This window comes from Urocitellus parryii, chromosome 11 (assembly GCF_045843805.1).
Source record: "Urocitellus parryii isolate mUroPar1 chromosome 11, mUroPar1.hap1, whole genome shotgun sequence".
NCBI classification, from domain to species: Eukaryota; Metazoa; Chordata; class Mammalia; order Rodentia; family Sciuridae; genus Urocitellus; species Urocitellus parryii.
Window position 1 is genome coordinate 358359 of NC_135541.1, and position 19753 is coordinate 378111.

A 19753-nucleotide genomic window follows, 5' to 3' on the forward strand; every position below is an offset into this window, starting at 1 on the left:
ACTCTGTACCGGTATCAGTATAGCACAGTTGCTCAGTGGCAGGTATCAACAGAAGCAAAGCAGAAGCAGTGGTCTCTTTATCCCATGCTGCATGGACTCCTCACAGGATGAGGGAAAAATTGGCCCCACAGTCTCACCAGGCAGGGCCACCAGGATGAACCATCTTAGGTAGCCAGAGCTCACACATCCCTGGCTGGCTACAAGATGGAGCACTGTGTTGGCCTTGCTAAGGTCCAGGGCCATGAACAGGTGCCAGTGTGCCCTGGGGAGGGGCAGGGAATCTCCACAATCCCAGCATGTTGTAAGGCTTGCAAAATACACCCCAAGCTTACTCCAAGCCCCAGCACTTCCTCTCAGCACTGGGGCTGCTGAAAGTCCCAATGGATGATGTCTTGTGCCCTTGCTGCTGAGCCCAGAAGGGGGCCTTGGGCAGCAGCTGAGGAAGGAGTTTGAAGCTGTGGCCATCTCTTACAGCTGCAACACTCAACATGCTCCCTGGAGGGTCAGAATGAGGCTTGAGTATCAGGTTCATGATATGCTGGCATGGACACAGCTCAGGCACCACAGTGGCCACATGCTCACCAGACGGTGCAGAGGTGCTATCTGCCATTGCCAGGCAATCCCAGAGGCCTAGGCTGGCAGGAACTCCACACATCCTTCCTCTCAGATACCTGTGGGGCTGTCCTTATCCATGGAATCTCAACCTCTCTGGTGCTTAATTGAGGTGCTGGTTTAGGAAGGTAACCACTGACAGAAGACCCAAAACCAGATAAATGACAGGCCCAGGTGATACATGGCACCATCCACCTCAGGAATAGGAAACAGCTCCAGGCCTAATCTCATCTGCGCAATGGCCCTGCACACGGCAAGGCCCAGCTCTGGGGACACCTCCTGGATGCCCTGCTTCTGGTTATCCTGTGCTGAGATATGCTCCAGGGCCCTTCAGTACTTTCTTGTCTTTACCTCTTCCTTCCTACAACCCTCCAAAAGCAGCCTTTCAAAAGGCAAATGGTTTCAGGAGGTGCAAGGGGGCTCAGTACAAATCCAACACTTTAATGACAGCAGGGAGCAGGGATGGTAGCTCAGACGTGCCACAGCAGCTCACAAGCAAGCAGAATAACAACCTAGAAAGCCTGTAACATCCCAAGCATCCTGAGAAGAGAACTGTTTATTCAACCACGTAAAATGCATATATAGGAAACTTCTCTATTTGGGAGCTGGTGGCCAGCACACAGCATTGCACAGATAAAAATATACGACTTTCAACACAGACCTAAATACCTTCACATTTTAAAAATCAGAATTCTCTACACAAGTTTTAAGCTGGCAGAATTCCAGTTCTGAGTTTTCATACATAGCTTTCCTTGTATTAAACACATGTTTATTTACAACGTGGATAGAGAATAAAGGGCTATTAAGGCCATTTTCTCATTGTGAAACACTGCAAAATATGTACATAAGTACAACCTAATATAGGCAAAGGTTCTAAAAATCATCTTTCTTGGCTTAACGTAATTGAGCATCAGTACAGGAGTGAAGGAACAGCTTGTCGATAGCACCCAGCCACGCCAACAGGATGTGTGCCTCTGCTTTCCCAAGGAGCCGCCCACAGGGCTCAGCTGAGGAGGACCTCACCTGGGACAGGTGTGTGCCACGCCCCAGGCCACCCTAAGGGCACCTTGCCACCCCCTCAAATCCATTTCCAAATGCATCTCAAGGTCCAGAGTCAAAAAAGTTTTCCAAAAACTATCATGGCCACAGGGCCACTTGAGCCACATGTGCCCTATGGGAGGGTCCAGGACAGCCATGCAGGACCCACCTCACCTCCGATGCCTGCTGTGTCCCGGGTGGTCCCGCTCATAGCGATGGCCTGTGCGTTCATATGACCTTGAACGCTCCCGCCGCTGATCTCTGTAGTAATGACTTTTCTTCTTGTATTTTCCAGAATTATCTGCCCGTTCCCGTGAGCGGCTTCGAGATCGGGATGAGCTCCGACTCCGGGATTTGTGTGGCTTCTGGGTGGGGTACTTGCAATCCTTGGATTTCCGGGAGCCCCTCATCTCAGAGCCTTTGTAGGGAGCACCTCGGTGTGCTTGCCTTGGCGGGGAGTCACTCCGGCTCCGAGAGCGGCTCTGTGACTTGGACCCGCCAGACGTAGAGCCACTGTCGCTTTTTCTGTGAGGAAGGACAACACACCTGGGACCACATGTGTGAGTGCCTGTCCCAGCCAGGCCGGGACACACCCACAGGGGCTGACAGGGGCTGACAGAGGCACAACCTCCAAATTTAGAGAAACAAGAAATCCCGGGGTAAGAGCCACTGTCTTCAGGGGCAGCCCATCCCCTCCTACCACCCTGGGGAAACACCCATCATCACCAGACCCACAGGCAAGCCCCAGGCACGCACCTCCTCTTGGGAGAAGCAGACCGTGATGGGGACCTTGAGTAACTCTGCTCACGGCTCCTGCTCCGGCTTTGGCTCTCTCGTGCCTTTGGCAAGCTGCAGACAGGAGTGGAGCAGTTACACACCAACAGTGTCGCCACCCCCACACCTGGCGACCACCTGAGCAGCTCTGGGTGCCTCACCCGTTCACGGGGCTGTCGGCCTCAGCTTTCTTCCTGCCCTCCACTTTTCTCTTGGCATTCTTCACAGACAATGGGGAAGGCTTGCTTCCTTTACCTTCTTTGGGGGATTCTACCAAATCAATTTTTAAGTTAAAAACCAACAGAGAACTGTACCAGTAAGAAACCCATTAGCAGAGAAAGAAAAGGCCACTTCTGTGGGGTGACAGACACACACACTGATTCTAACTTCCAGCCTGGACTCAGAAATTAAGCATGCACCAGGAAGATGCAGAAGGCCCTTTGTCTAGGTTCTGACGAGGCAGTGAGCACCACTCTTATCTCTAGGGCCTAGTAACACGATCTATGTCATAGAGTACACAATTTTTCATCACATGACAAGCTAACTGGGTAGGTAGAGTAAACCAAAGCATTTCAGAAAGGCTGCCTGCCCATTTTGCTTGCTAACAAAAACATAAACACAAAACCCTTGAGGGTCCCCATCTAATTTTATTTAAAAAATATATATATATATTTTTTGTTGTAGTTGGACATAATACTTTTATTTATTTATTTGTATGTGGTGCTGAGGATTGAACCAGGACCTCACACGTGCTAGGCAAGCACTCTACTATTGAGCCACAACCCCAGTCCCCCCATCTCATTTTAGATATCACCAGTGGTCGGTCAGGGATTCCAGCACTTCTGTAGCCCAGACCCACTGCAGGCTCAATTCCCAGGAAAATGGATGGCAGGACTATACCTCAGGATGAAGGCCCAGGAGGGTCACCAGCTCCACCCTTGTAGCAGCATAGTCCTGACCTGACATACTCACCCAGCTTGGGGGCAGGTGAGAACCCTGCAGCGCTGTCCATTACTGGGGCTCCCCCAGGCAGCAGGCCCCTGGCCTGCGCCTTTGCCTCTTCAATAGCATGCTTTCTCTTTTCCACTTCACTTTCCAAGAGTGTTAAGTCGACCTGAAAAGCCATAATCCCTTTATTCAGAACCAGATGCTTTTAACCAAACACAGATGAACATTACATAAAAATATCCAAAAGAACCTTTTTCCGTGTGTAAAGCTGCAGGATTTTTAAGCAGATTTCTTGAATTTCTTCTTCAGTTGCTCCAAACAAAAGAAACCAGTGGGGACGATTGGGCAAAGGGATCTGTGAACACAAACACCATCAGATCACATTTTCTCAGCAACTTCAAGGCCAAAAAAACTCTTAAAGCAACTAAGAACAACCTGCTGCAGCAAGCAGCTCTGGCAGATTGAGCAACTCAGCAGATAAACAAATGTCACCACAAGTGGAGAGAACCATGCCGTGCAGCAGAGCACTGACCTCCAGCGTCCGGGCAGCGAGGTAGATGCAGGCACAGGCGATGCTCTCAGGCTGGAACCGCACAAAGACATCCGTGCGAAGACTGTCGTTCATGTAGTTCCTGAAACCAAGGCACAGCAAGATTGTGGACCCTGGCAACCACAGCACCGTCTGCATTACCTAAGGTAGCTACACCTCTACGTGGTCTACAGCTAGGACTGAGACCTAGACAGTCCTGTGAATCCCAGGAGTTAATGGAGAAACATTTTAGCTGCTTTTTCTGAATACAGGACAGAAAGAGAAATTACTGGGGGAAAAAAGCTGGCTGAATGTCAGAAATACGGGCTGCTATGAACGAGAACCGACTTTAACTTCACTTTTCCCTCAGCTTTTGGCCTGCTATCATGCAAAGCACAATGCCTCAGAAAGAAAACACTACTTAGTGGTTAAAATGTATTTGATTAAAGAAATCTAAATGCTCAAAATCCATAGTGCAGAGAAACATGCAAACTCAAATGAACAGGCTGAGCACGAAGCCTCGCAGCTGAGACAAGCTGTCCTGTGTTCCTTTTCTGCGGAGAGTGCTTGCGGCCTGGTCCTTCTCCAGATAACCGAGCCACAGCTTCCACGAAGGAGTCCACTTGCATAAGGGAAAGGCCCTTGGTGCAGTTCAGGTGTATGGGAACGTCATGCAGGAGGCCAATGCCCGAGGGAGTCCTCTTCTCGGGCTTACCAAAGAACGTTTCCAAACTGTCCCATTTCAACAAGGAGTCTTAAAATGAACATTCATAAAATCAGACAGCAGCAACAAAATACTAAAAAATACTTAAAGTTTCAACACAGTAAGTACATTCTTAAAACTTTATCATATTTTTTAAAATATAAAAATACAAAACTTTGCATAAAACTGACTATATTTTTAATATTTTCCTTTAGGCATATTTCTCAAAAACTTATAGACTAAAATCAAACCAAATACTGTTTTTATTAATATTGCAGAAACAAGTAATTCCATGAGAAAACAGTTGAAGAGGTCATACATTCACTGCCCAACATGCTCAGATAATGGCACCCACCGGTGCACCACAGGCAGAAGACTTGAGGGATACCACCCGATATCTTTCCCCTAAATAAACCCCAGAGTAGGTAACATCCAAACCCATTCAGATGCTAAACAATAAATTCCACAGATGCCTACAAGAGGCGGCTGGTCTGGAGGTGCTGGCTCCAGTGTTCAAGAGGGAAGGCAGTGTAGCCACTGGTCCAGGAGCCACTGTGGGTAAACAGCCCAGATGTTGGCAAACATTTTGTTTCTAATAACAAATTTCAGTATTCAAACAATAAATAACATTATTCCATTATCTTTTAAATTCTAAAAACAAATGAAACCCTCAAAACATATAAACTTATTGCTATATTTGAAATAATTTACAACATTTTTGTAAAGAGTCCAAGGAGTAATTTAAAGATGCACACCTTTACTGAAGGGAGCCCAGCTGAGCTGCTGCAAAGAGCAACATCAGGGCCTGGAGAAGTAATGACACAGTCCCACACCAACAGCCTCAATTCCCATCGGCCAATTGTCATTTCAGCTCTTATAGCTTCCCACAGATGTTTTAGAGAAAGGTACTGCATCTTTATTGTACAGGTACAGCAGTTTTAAGGGGACAAAGCCCAAGTCAAGACATTACCAACTCTAATCGATACAATTACCAAAGCACGACAGGATCAACAAGAAGCACAATCGTCAGAGAACCACAAGCAGCAGTTGGCCATGACTATACTATCGTACGCATACCACCAGTCTAGAGCCAGCCTTCGGTGGAGAGCCTGCACTGGGTTGGCTGGAGACGGCCGCTGTCCCTGCACCAAAGCGCTTGGACAGCAGAGGAGAAGTCTTAGTCACTTACCCTCAGAGGCTACCCTTTGATTGAAAGAGTACAGAAAAGAAAAGTCAAAATGGGTTCTCTGCAAAGCAGTCACAGCACCAGACAATTCAGTCAGCAATATGACCCTATAGACTTAACTCTGTGGGGGAAAAGGGCCAGAACACCCCAAAAATCAAACTGATACTTCAGGCTTCATTTCTAGCCTATACCTATTAGAACCAGCCCAAAATTCTTACAAAACTTCATCCCCACTTTCTCCCACAGGATGCAGCTCCCAGGAAATTTCCTGTGCCCAGTCAATGGCTCCCAGGGGAAGCCCACTGACTGCTCTCTTCAAGGCAGGGAACTTAGGGAATCCAGGGGCAGGGATGGGCCACCTACCGTTACACCAGTGCCTGTCATTTTGGGAGGCTGCCAGGCATTTACACGGCAGATCACTGGGCATGGGGACAACTCCAGCCCACAACCAAGTCATGGGACCGACTACCCACTGCCCAAGTGTCTCAAGTAAACATTCCTGCACTCCCCTTGCTGGTCTCGTGAGACAAGGAAGGTCAACTCACCATGCGGTCTGGACCAGGTGTTGGTTACGCTCACACTCTAACACCTGAAGGTACATAACGATTATCTGGAAGATATGGGTCAGGCAGTTATTACCAAGAACCTCACGAGAAGGGAACTCAGATCTTGTGGATATCCATGCAGCAAAAGAACCTCAATCTAGATCCCAGGGATGGCTCCTGGTCACGTCCGGCAAACGGCTCAGCTGGAGGGGAGCTCCTGCAGGTGCACCTGCTTCTGCAGCAGGGCAGCATGTATGCACCTCAGGACCAGCCACACCCTGTGGCACAGAAGGCTGTGCCTCTCTCGTGGCCCACGTTCATTCTCATCGCCACAACTTTTCCGCCAACAAGACTGGCCTGCCCTAAGCATCAGTGTGCCCCAGCAGCGAACATACAGAGCAGGGCACAAAATACTTCCAGCAAGTAAAGAAAAGCATTTAAGTCCTTGGTAGATAATTTACCAAGAATCTGAATAAATGTCAGAAAATCAAACACTCAAGAGAGAAACTATGATGAAACTCACCAATGAAAATTGGTAAGAATGAAAGGATAAACGGTAATCTTCTTTGTTTGCTTTGAGGGGAGGGGTACCAGGGATTGAACCTAGGGGCACTCAGCTACTGAGCCACATCCCTAGTCCTATTTCATATTTTATTTAGAGACAGGGTCTCACTGAGTTGCTTAGTGCCTCACCATTGCCAAGGCTGGCTTTGATCTCACAATTCTCCTGTCTCAACCCCCTGAGCCGCTGGGATTACAGGCATGCATCACCACACCCAGCCCTTTTTTATTTTTATCTTGAGACAGGGTCGCACTAAGTTGCTTAGGGCCTCACTATGTAACTGAGGCTGTCACCCTCCTGCCTCAGCCTCCCAAGCTGCTGGGAACACAGGCATGGGCCACCACACCCGGCAATGGCAATCTTTTTAAACAATTTTTTGTTGTTGTTGTTTAGTACATGAAATGCCTACAGTGCTTTGATTCAACTTAAAATACAACAGCATGCTCCTAACCAACCAATGCAGGTTGCAAAACTTGAAGTTCATCTTAAAGCAAAAGGGTTCAGAATTCTTCCCATTCTCCCATAAAAGAAAGTGAGGCTATTACTAAGGTGACTTTAGAAACCTAACTGCTCAGGAAAGAAAAATGGATGCTGACAAATTTAATTTCTACAAGTTCACCCCTGTTTTTCTGAAAACCGAAACCTAAAAAATGCAATTTCCAAAACTCTTTTAAAATGCAACTAGAATTAATAGCATAAGAAGGCTAATCATTTGCAAGGTTACAGCTATGACCTGGAAAACTGAGTCAGGGACATAGGTCATCTCCAGGGCTTTCAGCCTCAGGGACATGGGGGGTGAAAACCACCTTATACCCACCTTATGAGGGTGCTTCACGTGGACACAGAAGCCCAGCTCCTTGAGGACTCGTCTTTCTGCCTTTATGATCTGGTTCTTCAAGTTAACATAATCTTGATCCAAGAGAAGAGGCACAGGCTTCCTGCAAGGACAGAGAACATGGCCACATAAAGATTAGACAAAATAAGATGTTCTGGGGTTGCACATGTGGCTCAGTGGTAGAACACTTGTCTAGCACAAGTGAGGCCACAGGTTGATCCCAGCACTGCAAAAACAAAAAACCTCAGAAAAACAAAAAAGCAACACCTTTCAGGGTACACTATCACCCCCAAGAGGGAGGAATCTAATATAAACATCACCACACAAGACACTAGATGAAGACTCACTTCCTTTAACAAAATTATAGAACAGGCTTCCAACTCCAGAGCCAACCTACTTAACCCTTCTCTACAACCTGCCCCATCCTGGTTGATAAAAGGCATTCTGGTGCATAGACAAACACTGCCTGAATGCAACGAGGTCTAAAGATCTCATTGCACAGAGACTAAAAGTTAAGAGCTCAGTGGTACATGCCTGCAATACCAGCAAACTGAAAGCTGAGGAAGGAAAATCACGAGTTCAAGGTCTCACTTAGTGAGACCCTGTGTCAAAACAAAACAAAAAAGGACTGGGGAAGGCTGGAGTTGTAGCTCAGTGGTAGAGTGCTTGCCTAGCATGTGTGAGGTGCTGGGTTCGATTCTAACACCACATATAAATAAAATAAAGGCACACTGACAACTAAAAAAATATTGGGGGCTGGGAATGTAGCTCAGTTGGTAAAGTGCTTGCCTTGCCAAGGCCCTGGATTCAATACCCAGCACAAAAACAAAACAAAACAAACAAAAAAACCACAACAACTAAAAAAATATTTTTTAAAAAAAGGACTGGGATGTAGTTCGGTGTTAGAGCACCCCAGGGTTCAATCCCCAGATGTTGACAGTGGTGAGGACGAGTCCCTGCTCTGGAGCACTCAGGCCCACACAAGAGACAACACATCACAGCTGTGAACCGAGGTGGGTCCTCCTCCATTCCTTAGGGGATCCTGGCTATGGGAGCACACTAGCGATCATCCACAAGGACACAGCCTCCCGTCTGGAACTGTCACAGAAACGGTAGTGACTGGACACTTGTGACAACTCTGAAAAGACTCACTTTTTTTCTCTCAGGTGTCGAAGGCGATGAAACACATTGATGACGTCCCTAATTCGTCTCGGCGCCTCTTCTATTTTGGAGGCCAGGTGCACACAGGCCATAGACACATGCTGAAAGGAAGCATGGAGACGCGGCGGTCTGTTCCCATCCTGAGGTCCGCCCAAGGCCGAGGGGCTACTAGGAGAAGGTAGACACAGAGGCCGCGGCCTCGGGGAGGGCCGCACCGGGGCTCCCCGGGCCCAGGACGAGCCCAGGACGAGCCCACCCGGCAGGCGGCGCAGGCCGGAGGGGGGCCTACCTCCATGGAATGCTTCACGAAGGACTTGGTGTAAAAGAACCGCTGGAACAGCACCTGTCCCGTCGCCATGGCCACCTAGACGGGGAAGCTTCCGTCACTTTTGGACGCAGACGCCAGAGCTCCGCACTGAAAGTCACCCCGTCACGTGGGACTCCCTCAGGGCCAGAAACTCAGCCCTCCTCCACGACCCCACGGCTCCCGGCGGCCCGCGGTCTCAGCGCCCCGACCCCCGGGAGGTTCGCGGCCGGCTGGGGGCGGGGCCGGGGGTCGGGGGCGCGGCGCCGGGGTCGGGCCCGGTTCCGGGCGGGGTGGGGGGTCCGGGACCGACGCAGCGCGGGCCGGTCGGCCAACAAAGGCCCGGCCCCTCCGGGCCGGCGGTTACCGCGAGCCTCGCGGCCGCGCCCTCACCTGCGGCAGGCGGAGCAGGATGCCGGCCGCCTGGATGAGCTCGCAGCCCACCACGCGGAGACCGGTCTCCGTGTCGGTGTCGAGGCCGCTCGACATGGACGGCGTGAAGCGGAGCTTGTCGTCTGGCAGCAGGCAGTTCTCCAAGGTGATGAGCACACCAGAGTACAGCCTGTCCCCGATCAGCACCCCTTGCGACCCGGACGCGGCGCCCCCCGAGCTCGGGGTGCCGGCCGCCGTCCCAGGGACCGCCGACCCCGGAGCTCCGGCCGCCGCCGCCGCCGCCGCCATTTTGTGCCGCCGACTCCTTTCGGGACCCTTCCCGGCAGGGCGGCTCCTCACGACACTCAGGCCGCCCCGCCCAACCCCATGCTATTGGCTGTGATCGGTCGCTGCCTCATGGGTATTGGTTGCGTGAATTGCCCGTCAGCCTTACGTCAGGCTTCGACGCCGGAACTCGCGCGGGAGAAGCGGGCTCGTTACCCAGAACTCTCCACTCGACCCGGAAGCGAGTCTGCCTTGAGAGGCCAGACGCTCCTAGAGGCTTGGGTCAAGGGGCTTGCATCTCAGAAGCCTGTGGCGTCCAGGAGGCGGGTCTCGGTGGAAGCTGGGAAGGGACGACCCTTCCCCTGCAGTCCCCGGAACACGACGCTGTGCATGGAGCCGGTGCGAGTTAACACGGGGCGATTGCCTGGTAGTTAGTGCTCCACCCTGCTGGCTTCGAGTTGCGGATGCACCTGTGGGTCCTGGACCTCACGGGTTCGTGTTTCAAACCTCAGCCCACGAGGAGGTGGACGGGTAACAGGGAACCGAACTTGTCGGATTTGATGACCCTACAGAACGCTTGGCGGCAGGTGCAAGCACAGGGTAGCGGGGTAGCGAGGCGCGAGGTTCCAGCACTGGGTGGGAAGGGACTTGCTTATTTGACCCTACAGAATTCATGAAGCATTTGTCTTGACTCTTGATTCCCCAGGCCTTCGTGGGTCTGCTCAGCGCCGCTGTGGAGGAGCATTATGTGTGTTAATTCCTGTTGTTACCCCGAGTTTTTCACCAGGTTTAGGGTTAGGAGACCGGTGGGGAAGCCCAGAGATGCTGGTTTAGACGTTGGGGGTAGATCGGAGGGTAAAATGTTCCTGGATGGGGTCAATTTAGACACTTGAGCTGACTGTGACTGCCTAACTGAAACCGAGGCTCCCAATGGCTCTCGCCCAAATCCAAACGTGGGCGGACTTCTTATCTCAGTTCAAGCAGTGGCAACTGTGACCCAATTTCTCCTCTGCACTCGGACTGCTTTGGGCAACACGGTTGCATTCCACCCACCACCTCTACTCCCAAGGTTGGCAGCGCCAGGGTGTCTCCCCTGTTGTCTGCAGTTGCACGCAACCCCAGGAAAAGAGCAGACCTTGATTTCCTTTGGTCCTCTTGGGCCGCTTGCCTATCCTCTTGAACCATGAATCCAGCCACTCAGATCAGGCCCTGGCACCCAAACTTGCACCAGAATGAAAGGAAACTGGAGCAGGGCCACAGTGGTCTGCCACATTCCCATCTTCCTTTATTAGTGTGAAGTGCATAAAAGCAGCTCAAATACAGTACCATACTGACAAGTGAAATGCATTCAACACTTGTGCACATGACCAGATTTTGGGAAAGATGGAAGTTGGCCCTTGTCCTCCAAATACCCATGGTAGTGTCCACCCTTAAGCTGGGGACAAAGTCCAGGAGGAAGGGCCTCATCGGGGGGTTCAAGCTGTAATGTGGGCCATAAATGATTTTGGCCTACAGTGAAAGTGGACGAGAGTGGACAAAGATATCTAGGAGGTAAATGGCCAGGGCTTGACTGGCTCCATGTGGGGCCGGAGTAGGTACTGAGTACAAGGAAGAATATGGAATGACTCCCAGGCAATGGTGACATGAGATGAAGGATGGTGTCACCAAAGGGCAGTGTGGCTGCAATTGGAAGGGAAGAAAGGTGTGCTTTGGGAGCAGGGATAGCCCTCCAAGGTCAGCAGTACAAGCAGGCCTGGGCCACAGGTATACACTGCCTGTATAAATGTGGGAGTCCCCAGCAAGAAGGCAGTAATTGGTAAAGAGCTTCAAGGGTTTTCCTGGTGCAGAAGGAAAGGGAAGTGAGATGGGGTGAAATTCTTGGGGGTCACGGTACCTATTGGAATTTTGGTTCTAGAAAACAGCTTTGCTGAGAGCTCTTGAGTTATAATGGGAAGGAAGCAGTTAGAGACCAGAGTGGAGACAGCAGACTAGAGCTAGAGAGGGGGTGTGCAGATGAGTTGCTCAAAACCCAGATGACAAAGGCTTTGGGTCACTGAGGACAAAGGGTTGGGCTGGTCCTGGGCAGCTTAAATACACATCTTTCACTACTAGAAGGAATGGACAGGTCTATGGTGTGGAGCTGCTGTGAAGTGGCTCCTACTAGTGAGTTTGTCAGGAACATAATACCTGGACTTATGGGAGCAGTGTGTGTGTTGTTAAAAGCCCTCCAAGGCCATAAGAGTTCAGAAGTTCCCCCTTTGAGCCAGGAGTGCTACCTGCTTGCTATGTAGATGTCCCTCCCATCTCTACTGGTTTGGGGGAGCAGTGTATGTGTTGTTAAAAGCCCTCCAAGGCCATAAGAGTTCAGAAGTTCCCCCTTTGAGCCAGGAGTGCTACCTGCTTGCTATGTAGATGTCCCTCCCATCTCTACTGGTTTGGGGGAGCATGGAAGGAGATGGGAGGGGAAAAGGTTGGTGTTTGGAGTGTCTGAAGAAATGAGCCACAGGATTCCTGCTATACATAAGGAAGAGACCAGTGGAGGATGGAGACTGAGGTGAAACCTGGCCAAGATGAGTAGGGACTGGAGAAACTTGGAGTAGATCAGGTAACTGTGGGGTCAAAGTTCAGAGGCCTGGTACAGATCCCTAATTTGCAGAAGGAAGCAGCATGGTCAGTGGCATCCTACCACTCGGGACTCCTGCTCAGCAGTCTTTCCCACTGTCCATGTGGTCACTGATGACATGTACACAGGCACCTCAGAGCACACATCAAAGTGTTTGCTGGGTAACAAAATATAACAAAATCAAAGACTACAAAAGCTTTATGCACATGATCTGCATAAGACATAAGACATTCTGTGACTGTCCCACCCAGAGAAGGCAAGACCTATTATTGAAATGGCAATGAACACAAAGACAAGTCAAACTCAGACTTCACTCAGTTATCACATAACTCCTGGAGCTCCTATCTTAGCTATGATCCTCCAAGGAAAAAGCCTTGTCCAGATCCACTGTGCTGCTGTCCTCAGTGGTAGTGCACCACTCTGGAAAATATGCCCTCAGGCTCCTTTCCATCCCCCAAGGCAGCAGCAAACCCTTCCTGTCGCCTCCTTTGGGCCAAAGCAGCCAAAGATTTGAAAGTCTTCGGTTCATAGATGGCCAGGTCTGCAAGTACCTTCCTGTTGAGCTCCACCTGGCACTGGGAAGAGAGAGAGCAGAAGCCTGCAGTCAGCATCACTACTCCAGTGGCCTGCAGGAACACCCCACTTCAGTCAGGCTGGAAAGACACAGCTCAGAGACCTAATGTCTGAGCCACCCTCCTCCTGTCAGCACACCTGATTTTTCTCCTTTCCTGGCCCAGGGCACAGTCTGCCTGGCAGAAGGTCTGTCTGCACAGCACAGAAAGGTGCTATGGGATAAATGTGATCAAGGACAGGGAGGGCTCCAGTGCCAGCCCAGGGAACCAAGGACCATGTTTAGATTCACTAGTCATCACTTGAACAACTAGGTCTCCTGGTCAAGGCCAACCCGTAAATTAGCCCATGAAGTCAACCTAGCCAAGGTACAGCTTGTGATAGCGCACCAAAGTTCAAGTTCCTGGGCTTGATTCTCAGTACCCCAAAAAGAAGAAGAAAAAGAACTGGAAGTGATCTCAGAAACCACCAGTGAGTCCAAGAAGCAGAAGAAAAAGGAACAGCCATCAGGTGCAGTGGCCATTCCTGTAATCTTAGCTACTCTAGAGGCTTAAGACAGTAGGATGGCAAATTCTAGGCCAGCCTCAGCAACTTAGTGAGAGACCCTATGCTCCCCAGAAAAAAAAAAAAAAAAACCCACCTGGAAATGTAGCTCAGTGGTAAAGTGCCCTGGATTCAATTCCGAGTACCAAAAAAAATTAAATGAAAAAAATAAAAGGATGAGTCTTATACTCTTTCATAATGCGGAAACACTAGGGCTCGCATTTCAGTACCATGTCCTGTTTCCAACATGGTCTGCTACCAGCAGGGTGAGGGAGAAGCAACTGTGATAAGCCCTTGCCAGAGTTCCACCTCAAGAACAGAAAGCAGAATAGAAGGTACAGGGCTATGCTGGGGAGACAACTGTCAGGGGAGCTCAAGCCTGAGGGAGGGTTCCTACAGATGCTCAGCACCTCAGCAGGACCCTCTAAACTGTACCTTAATTAAGTTGACAATGAATGCCGGGTACTTCAGACCGTGTTCCTGGGAGGCAGCTGTAATTCGATTAATCCAGAGCTGGAATAAGAAAACATAGAGATGCTTAACATCAACTGTTGAATGTTTTGTCCATTCTTCTAACAAAGGCTCTACTGCACTAAAAAGAACTTGTAAAAGTCAGGAGAATAGTGGTTTTTTTTTTTCCTCCAGCAAACAGACTTGCAGCACAAATAACAGCAAAGACTGATTTGCTTCATCCAAACAAGTTCAATTCTAAATAAAAAACTGTAATACATGCACCACGAATACAAAGATAAACAATTCTGCAGCAGTGTGGCTAAATTCCTACAGCCAGTGAGTGAGTGCCCACAAAGGCAGTTGTGAAACTCAAGAAGCTCCAGGGAGGCAAACAGACTCAGAGAGCAGAGCAAACAGTCTGAAGGTCCTCAGAGAATCTGGATGGCAAGGAGTAGTGGGTCTGTATCAGACTAAGAAGTGAGCATGGAAAAAACCTAAAAGATGAGCGACACTGACCACTGGACAGGACCTAGTGCAATGGGCAGTTTCTGGTGAATGGTGTGTGCCTCTGTTCTGATCCATTAAACAAGGTGGGTGTTGTGAGGGGTGTCTCTTCTTAAAGGCGTTCTTAGATGTCTTAAAGCAGTCTTCAAGCCCATTTTTGCTCTTCTAGCTCGGTGGTTCTCAAGTTTAGACCTACATAAGGCTCCCTAGAGATTTAAAACAGACCACACACTGGAGGTGGGTGTGGTGGCTCACACCTGAAATCCCAAGGATTTAGGAGGATGAAGCAAGAGGATTCACAAGTTCAAGGTTAGCCTCAGCAACTCAGCAAGAACCCTGTAATGTGGCGCATGCCTGTAATCCCAGCAGCTCAGGAGGTTGAGGCAGGAGGATTGAAAGTTGAAAGCCAGCCTCAGCAAAAGCAAGGCACTAAGCAACTTGGTGAGACCCTGTTTCTAAATAAAATACAAAAAAGTGCTGGGGATGTGATTCAGTGGTTGAGTGCCCCTGAGGTCAGTCCCTGGCACCCCCCACCCTCCCAGCTAAAATAACCCCATCTCAGAAGAAAAAGACTGGAGCTATAGTTCAATACTTCTGGGAGCTACAGTTCAATACTTCTGGGTTCAGTAACAATAACAAAATGAAAATACCAGAATGCTAGGCACACCTTCCAGAGCCTCTGATTTAGCAGGTCTGGGGCAGGACTTGAGGATGTGAACTTTTTTTTTTTTTTTTTTTTTGCATATATATATTTTTTAGTTGTAGATGGACATTATACCTTTATTTTATTTGATTTTATCTTTTTTTTTTTTTATGTGGTGCCAGGGATTGAACCCAGGGCCTCACGCATGCTGGGCAAGCGTTCTACCACTGAGCCACATCCCTGGCCCAAGAATGTGAACTTCTAACAAGTCCCCAGGTGACACAGTGGCTATCCAGGGCCTCCTCTTCAGGACCCTCCCAGCTGTGAGCACCTCTGCCCTCCTCTGGGGCAGCCAGTGTCCCACCCCTTCCTGTGCACCACACTGCTCAGGTACTCAAAGCACCTCACCTGCACTCTGGGCCTGGCTGGAGGCCTAGAGCCTGAGGCACAGACCCACCTCCCCACAAAGGAATAATCCTGAATGGGGGCAGGGAGTTATCGTGCTGGAACCACCGTCTATGGCCAGTGAGGCCTCTCTCAGGCTGGCTTTTGTTCCTTCAGCTGAATTCTTAGAGGGACACTACCCTAGGGAGGTTACAGTTGGACCTAACAGAAAGACCCTCTGCAAAGCTTCCTGGGATACGTGCTGCCCCGCAATGAACAGCGGGGCACAACACAAGCAGGTGGGATGCAGAGTTCGGGAGCATGGGGGTGCGAGTGAGGCGCGGCCGGGCGGCGGAGGAGGGCCACAGGGAGGACCGCAGGGCAGCGGCGGCGGAGGAGGGCCACAGGGAGGACCGCAGGGCAGCGGCGGCGGAGGAGGGCCACAGGGAGGACCGCAGGGCAGCGGCGGCGGAGGAGGGCCACAGGGAGGACCGCAGGGCAGCGGCGGCGGAGGAGGGCCACAGGGAGGACCGCAGGGCAGCGGCGGCGGAGGACGACGCCGGGGAAGACACTGCAGCCCCGGAGGAGGAGATCGGCGGCGCGCTTACGGTCCGCAGGATCCGCTTCTTCAGCCTGCGGGCTCGCGTGCACTTCACGAAGGCTCTGGTCACCGCCCTGACGGCCAGCCGGTAGCAGCGGTTCTTCCTCCCACGAAAGTGCTAGGGCGAGGACGGGAAACGGGGGTGAGGCGGCGGCGGTGGGCGCCCCGGCCCGCGGCCCCGCCGCCCAGGCGGGCGTGCTTACCCGCGCGTGCTTCAGCACCTCCTGGACGCGAAAGTAGCGGTCGGTGACGCGGTTCCGCAGCCAGAGCCGCGTCGTGAGGAAAACCATGGCGGGCAGCCGGCGCAGGACTGCACCCACAGGCGCTTCCGGGTCCGCGGCGCCGAGGACTTCCGGTGCGCCTCGTGCCTTCCGGGGCGCCTCCGCGCTCGCTTTCTGGGTTCCGCGGTGCGCGGCCATCCCCCCACCCCCGGGAGCAGCCCACCTCCGGTCGTGGCGACGGCCTGCCACGGCCAGCGATGCAGGCGGTGCGCGCTGAAGGGGTAGCCCGCTTCGACTTGCCACCCTTGACCTTCTGGGTTTGGCTTATTTCGCTTAGCCTGATGGCCTCAAGTTCTATTCATTTTCCTGCAAACCACTTCATTTTTTATGGTGACAAAATACAGACTGCATAAGCCGGGCGCAGTCCGCGTGGGTCGTGACAGTCCCGACAGACACCAGCCACCGTGATCCCGGCCACCCCGTAGGCCAAGGCGGGAGGATCGCAAGCTCGCGGCCATCCCGGGCAACTTGGCAAGATGCTGTCTCAAAACATAAAATAAGAAGGGCTGGGGATGCAGTTCAGTGGACAAGTGCCCCTGGCCCAGTCGCCAGTCAAAAACAAAAACAAAAATACTGAACTGGGAGTGTATGATTTCTCTGTAGCTTTTTTTTTTTTTTTTTTTTTTGGTACTGCTGGGAATTGAACCCAGGGCCTTGCGCATGCAAGGCAAGCAGTCTACCAACTGAGCTACATCACCAGCCCATTTTGTTATTTTTTTACATGGATATAGTTTTTTTCTTTCTTTCTTTCTTTCTTTTTTTTTTTTTTTTTAAGAAAGAGTGCGAGAGAGAGAGAGAATTTTTTAATATTTATTTTTTAGTGGACACAACATCTTTGTTTGTATGTGATGCTGAGGATCGAACTCCTGCCGCAGGCATGCCAGGCCAGCGCGCTACCGCTTGAGCCACATCCCCAGCCCCCACTAGTTTTTTTTTTTGATTGTTTGTTTTCTTTGTATTGTAGATGGACAACATGCCTTTATTTATTTGCTTACTTTTTGTATGTGGTGCTGAGGATCGAACCCAAGGTTTGATCCTGCTAGGTGAGCGCTCTACTGCTCTTACAAACCTCTTGTAGTTGTAGATGGAGAGCATGACTTTTATTTTATTTGTTTATTTTTATGTGGTGCTGAGGCTTGAACCCAGTGCCTCACACGTGTGAGGCAAGCACTCTGCCACTGTGCCCCAGCCCAGCCCTGTCATGTTTGTTTTAGTATGGATGTGGAATATCTCTTCAGCCTGTCTTGTCTTTCCTGACCCTGGGATTCCTGAAGAGAACAGACTGTTCTGCAGCATCTCCCTTGATCTGAGTCTTTTCCTGGTGATCCAAATCGGTCTGTACTTTTTTGGCAGAACGCCATGAAGTCCTATTGCATCCTGATCACTCCCTGATGTTGGGAGACTGAGACCCTCTCTGTCCCACTTGGTGATATCTGCTTTTTGGCTCATGTTTGGGAGGCTTCTCCACTGTGTCCACATTTGTAACTGGCAAGTGACTTGGGAAGAAATACTTTGTGTGTTCCAGGCCTTCTGGTAAGCAGATGTGGAGTTAAGTGAGCATTTGAGGTGTGCACCTGATGCCTGCAGAAGGACTCATGACTGGGCGCCTCTGTTGAAGCATATTGCTAACCCAGTGGTGCTGAAGCAGAGACAGGCAGATAGAGAAGCCCTGTATCTGGTGAAGATGGCCAGTCCCTGGTGCCCATCTGTGCTCAGCATCCCAGCTGAGAAAATTGTGCCCCTAGCTGAAATGCAACTGTGGGCTTGCAGCACAGCGGCAGACATGGTGGAAATCTGAGCAGCGCCCTCCGCGGCCGTGACCTTCTGAGATAAGGCAGATTTCCCATCCCTCCTTGATCTTGAACTCACTCATCTAAGTATCCATTGGTGATTTTCTAATCTATCACCTGTACCATATTAACTTGGCCTTCTATATCCTTTGGGGATATAGTTTTAAGAAGAGTTAAAGCAGGACTGGGATAGAGCTCAGTTGGTAGAGTGCTTGCCTTGCATGTACAAGACCCTGGGTTCAATCCCCAGCACCAAAAAAAAAAAAAAAAAAAAAAAAATTAAAGGGGGCCATGGTTGTGGCTCAGTGGTAGAGCAATCACCTAGCATGCATGAGGCCCTGGGTTCCATCCTCAACACCACATAAAAATACATAAATAAAATAAAAGTATTGTGTCTGTCTACAACTAAAAAAAAATGTTTTAAAAAATGAAGAAGAAGAAGAAGAAGGGCTGGGGATGTGGCTCAAGCGGTAGCGCACTCACCTGGCATGCGTGCGGCCCGGTTCGAGCCTCAGCACCACATACAAAACAAAGATGTTGTATCCACCCGCCGATAACTAAAAAATAAATATTAAAATTCTCTCTCTCTCCTCTCTCACTCTCTCTTAAAAAAAAAAAAGAAGAAGAAGAAGAGGAGGAGGAGGAGAAATTGTTTAAAGGAATCGGAGGAGGAGGAGGAGGAATTGTTTAAAGGAATCTGCCCCAAGGAGGTGTGTTTGAGTGAAGAAGGAAGAAACTGATGACACCCAGCAAGCCTCTGAGAGAAGAAAGCCCCAATGAGCACAAAGGACCAGAGTCAGGAGAGGAGAAGCCAAAGTGCCAGTGTGGCTGGAGCAGTGCAGGTGCGTGTCCCCAGGTCAGCCTTATGAATGGGCCAGCAGTAGGCTGGAGGCCAGGCAATGATTGGGTAGGGCCTGGAAAGCCTCCTAACGGCTTTCACATTCCCCATTCTGCACTCATATAAACTTACCTTGAAACTGAGTGGCCCAAATGGTTGCAAACATCCAGCCGGTATGACAGACATTACCCCAGATGGGAGTCACTCAAGAATGCCTAGCAGCCAGGCATGGCAGCACATGCATGTAATCCCAGTGGCTGGGGAGGTTGAGGCAGGAGGATCACAAGTTCGAAGCCAGCCTCAGCAATTTACTGAGGCTCTAAGCAACTCAGCAAGAACCTGTCTCTAAATAAAATATTTTTTAAGAGCGGGGAGCTGAGGGCCTTGGGTTCCATCTCCAGTACAAAAAAGAAAAAAAAGATTGCATTGCAAAAAGGGCATGTGAGATGAGGGAAGTTCTTGGGGCCGCCTGTAAAGCATATGATGGGCCACATTTGGGTTACTCTGGATAAAAAGAAGTCATTGGAGGACTCTTGAGCAGGGGAATACTGTTGTCCAATTTGTTAAGAAAGGCTGTTGTTTTGAGAATGGATTGCTTGGAGGCAGGGCTGAAGCAGGGAGACTAGTTGGACAGGGACTGGCCATGGCCACATTCCAGCAAGGGTGATG

The 19753-nt window shown here is 50.4% G+C and overlaps 2 protein-coding genes across 7 annotated transcripts; both read right to left on the reverse strand.

Annotated features, from left to right (window-relative positions):
* Positions 1–1149: 1149 nt before the first annotated feature.
* Ccnl2 (cyclin L2) lies at positions 1150–9886 on the reverse strand. 6 transcript variants are annotated; one of them, XM_026414841.2, is made up of 11 exons: positions 9591–9886; positions 9183–9257; positions 8885–8994; positions 7715–7835; positions 6336–6400; positions 3905–4004; positions 3623–3727; positions 3397–3538; positions 2586–2694; positions 2407–2499; positions 1150–2175 (listed from the first exon to the last, which is right to left on the reverse strand). In XM_026414841.2, exons 1-11 carry the CDS (start codon positions 9876–9878, stop codon positions 1821–1823), a joined length of 1563 nt encoding a protein of 520 aa, XP_026270626.1. In that variant the 5' UTR covers positions 9879–9886; the 3' UTR covers positions 1150–1820. The 6 variants fall into 6 exon arrangements, 5 of the variants coding, with proteins under 5 accessions (XP_026270626.1, XP_077647648.1, XP_077647649.1 ...); XM_077791522.1 differs by lacking the exons at positions 6336–6400; positions 7715–7835; positions 8885–8994; positions 9183–9257; positions 9591–9886 and adding exons at positions 4617–4655; positions 5082–5787; XM_077791523.1 differs by lacking the exons at positions 6336–6400; positions 7715–7835; positions 8885–8994; positions 9183–9257; positions 9591–9886 and adding exons at positions 4395–4655; positions 5082–5191.
* Positions 9887–12657: 2771 nt separating this feature from the next.
* Positions 12658–16508, reverse strand: Mrpl20 (mitochondrial ribosomal protein L20). The gene is made up of 4 exons (XM_026414845.2): positions 16379–16508; positions 16183–16293; positions 14026–14103; positions 12658–13052 (listed from the first exon to the last, which is right to left on the reverse strand). The coding sequence occupies exons 1-4, from the start codon at positions 16463–16465 to the stop codon at positions 12879–12881; spliced, it is 450 nt and encodes a 149-aa protein (XP_026270630.1). The 5' UTR covers positions 16466–16508; the 3' UTR covers positions 12658–12878.
* Positions 16509–19753: the final 3245 nt, after the last annotated feature.

Bases quoted from the DNA above. Each gene is read 5' to 3' on its own strand.
- Ccnl2 (XM_026414841.2), bottom strand. From the start codon at position 9,878: ATGGCGGCGGCGGCGGCGGCGGCCGGAGCTCCGGGGTCGGCGGTCCCT. The intron at 6,401-7,714 runs GTGGGTATAAGG...CATATCTTCCAG, and splicing joins ACGTGAAGCACCCTCATAAG to ATAATCGTTATGTACCTTCA. The intron at 4,005-6,335 runs GTGAGTTGACCT...CCTTGGTTTCAG, and splicing joins CACCTGGTCCAGACCGCATG to GAACTACATGAACGACAGTC.
- Mrpl20 (XM_026414845.2), bottom strand. From the start codon at position 16,465: ATGGTTTTCCTCACGACGCGGCTCTGGCTGCGGAACCGCGTCACCGAC. The intron at 16,294-16,378 runs GTAAGCACGCCC...TCCTCGCCCTAG, and splicing joins AGGTGCTGAAGCACGCGCGG to CACTTTCGTGGGAGGAAGAA. The intron at 13,053-14,025 runs GTACAGTTTAGA...CTCTCTTCCCAG, and splicing joins TCATTGTCAACTTAATTAAG to TGCCAGGTGGAGCTCAACAG.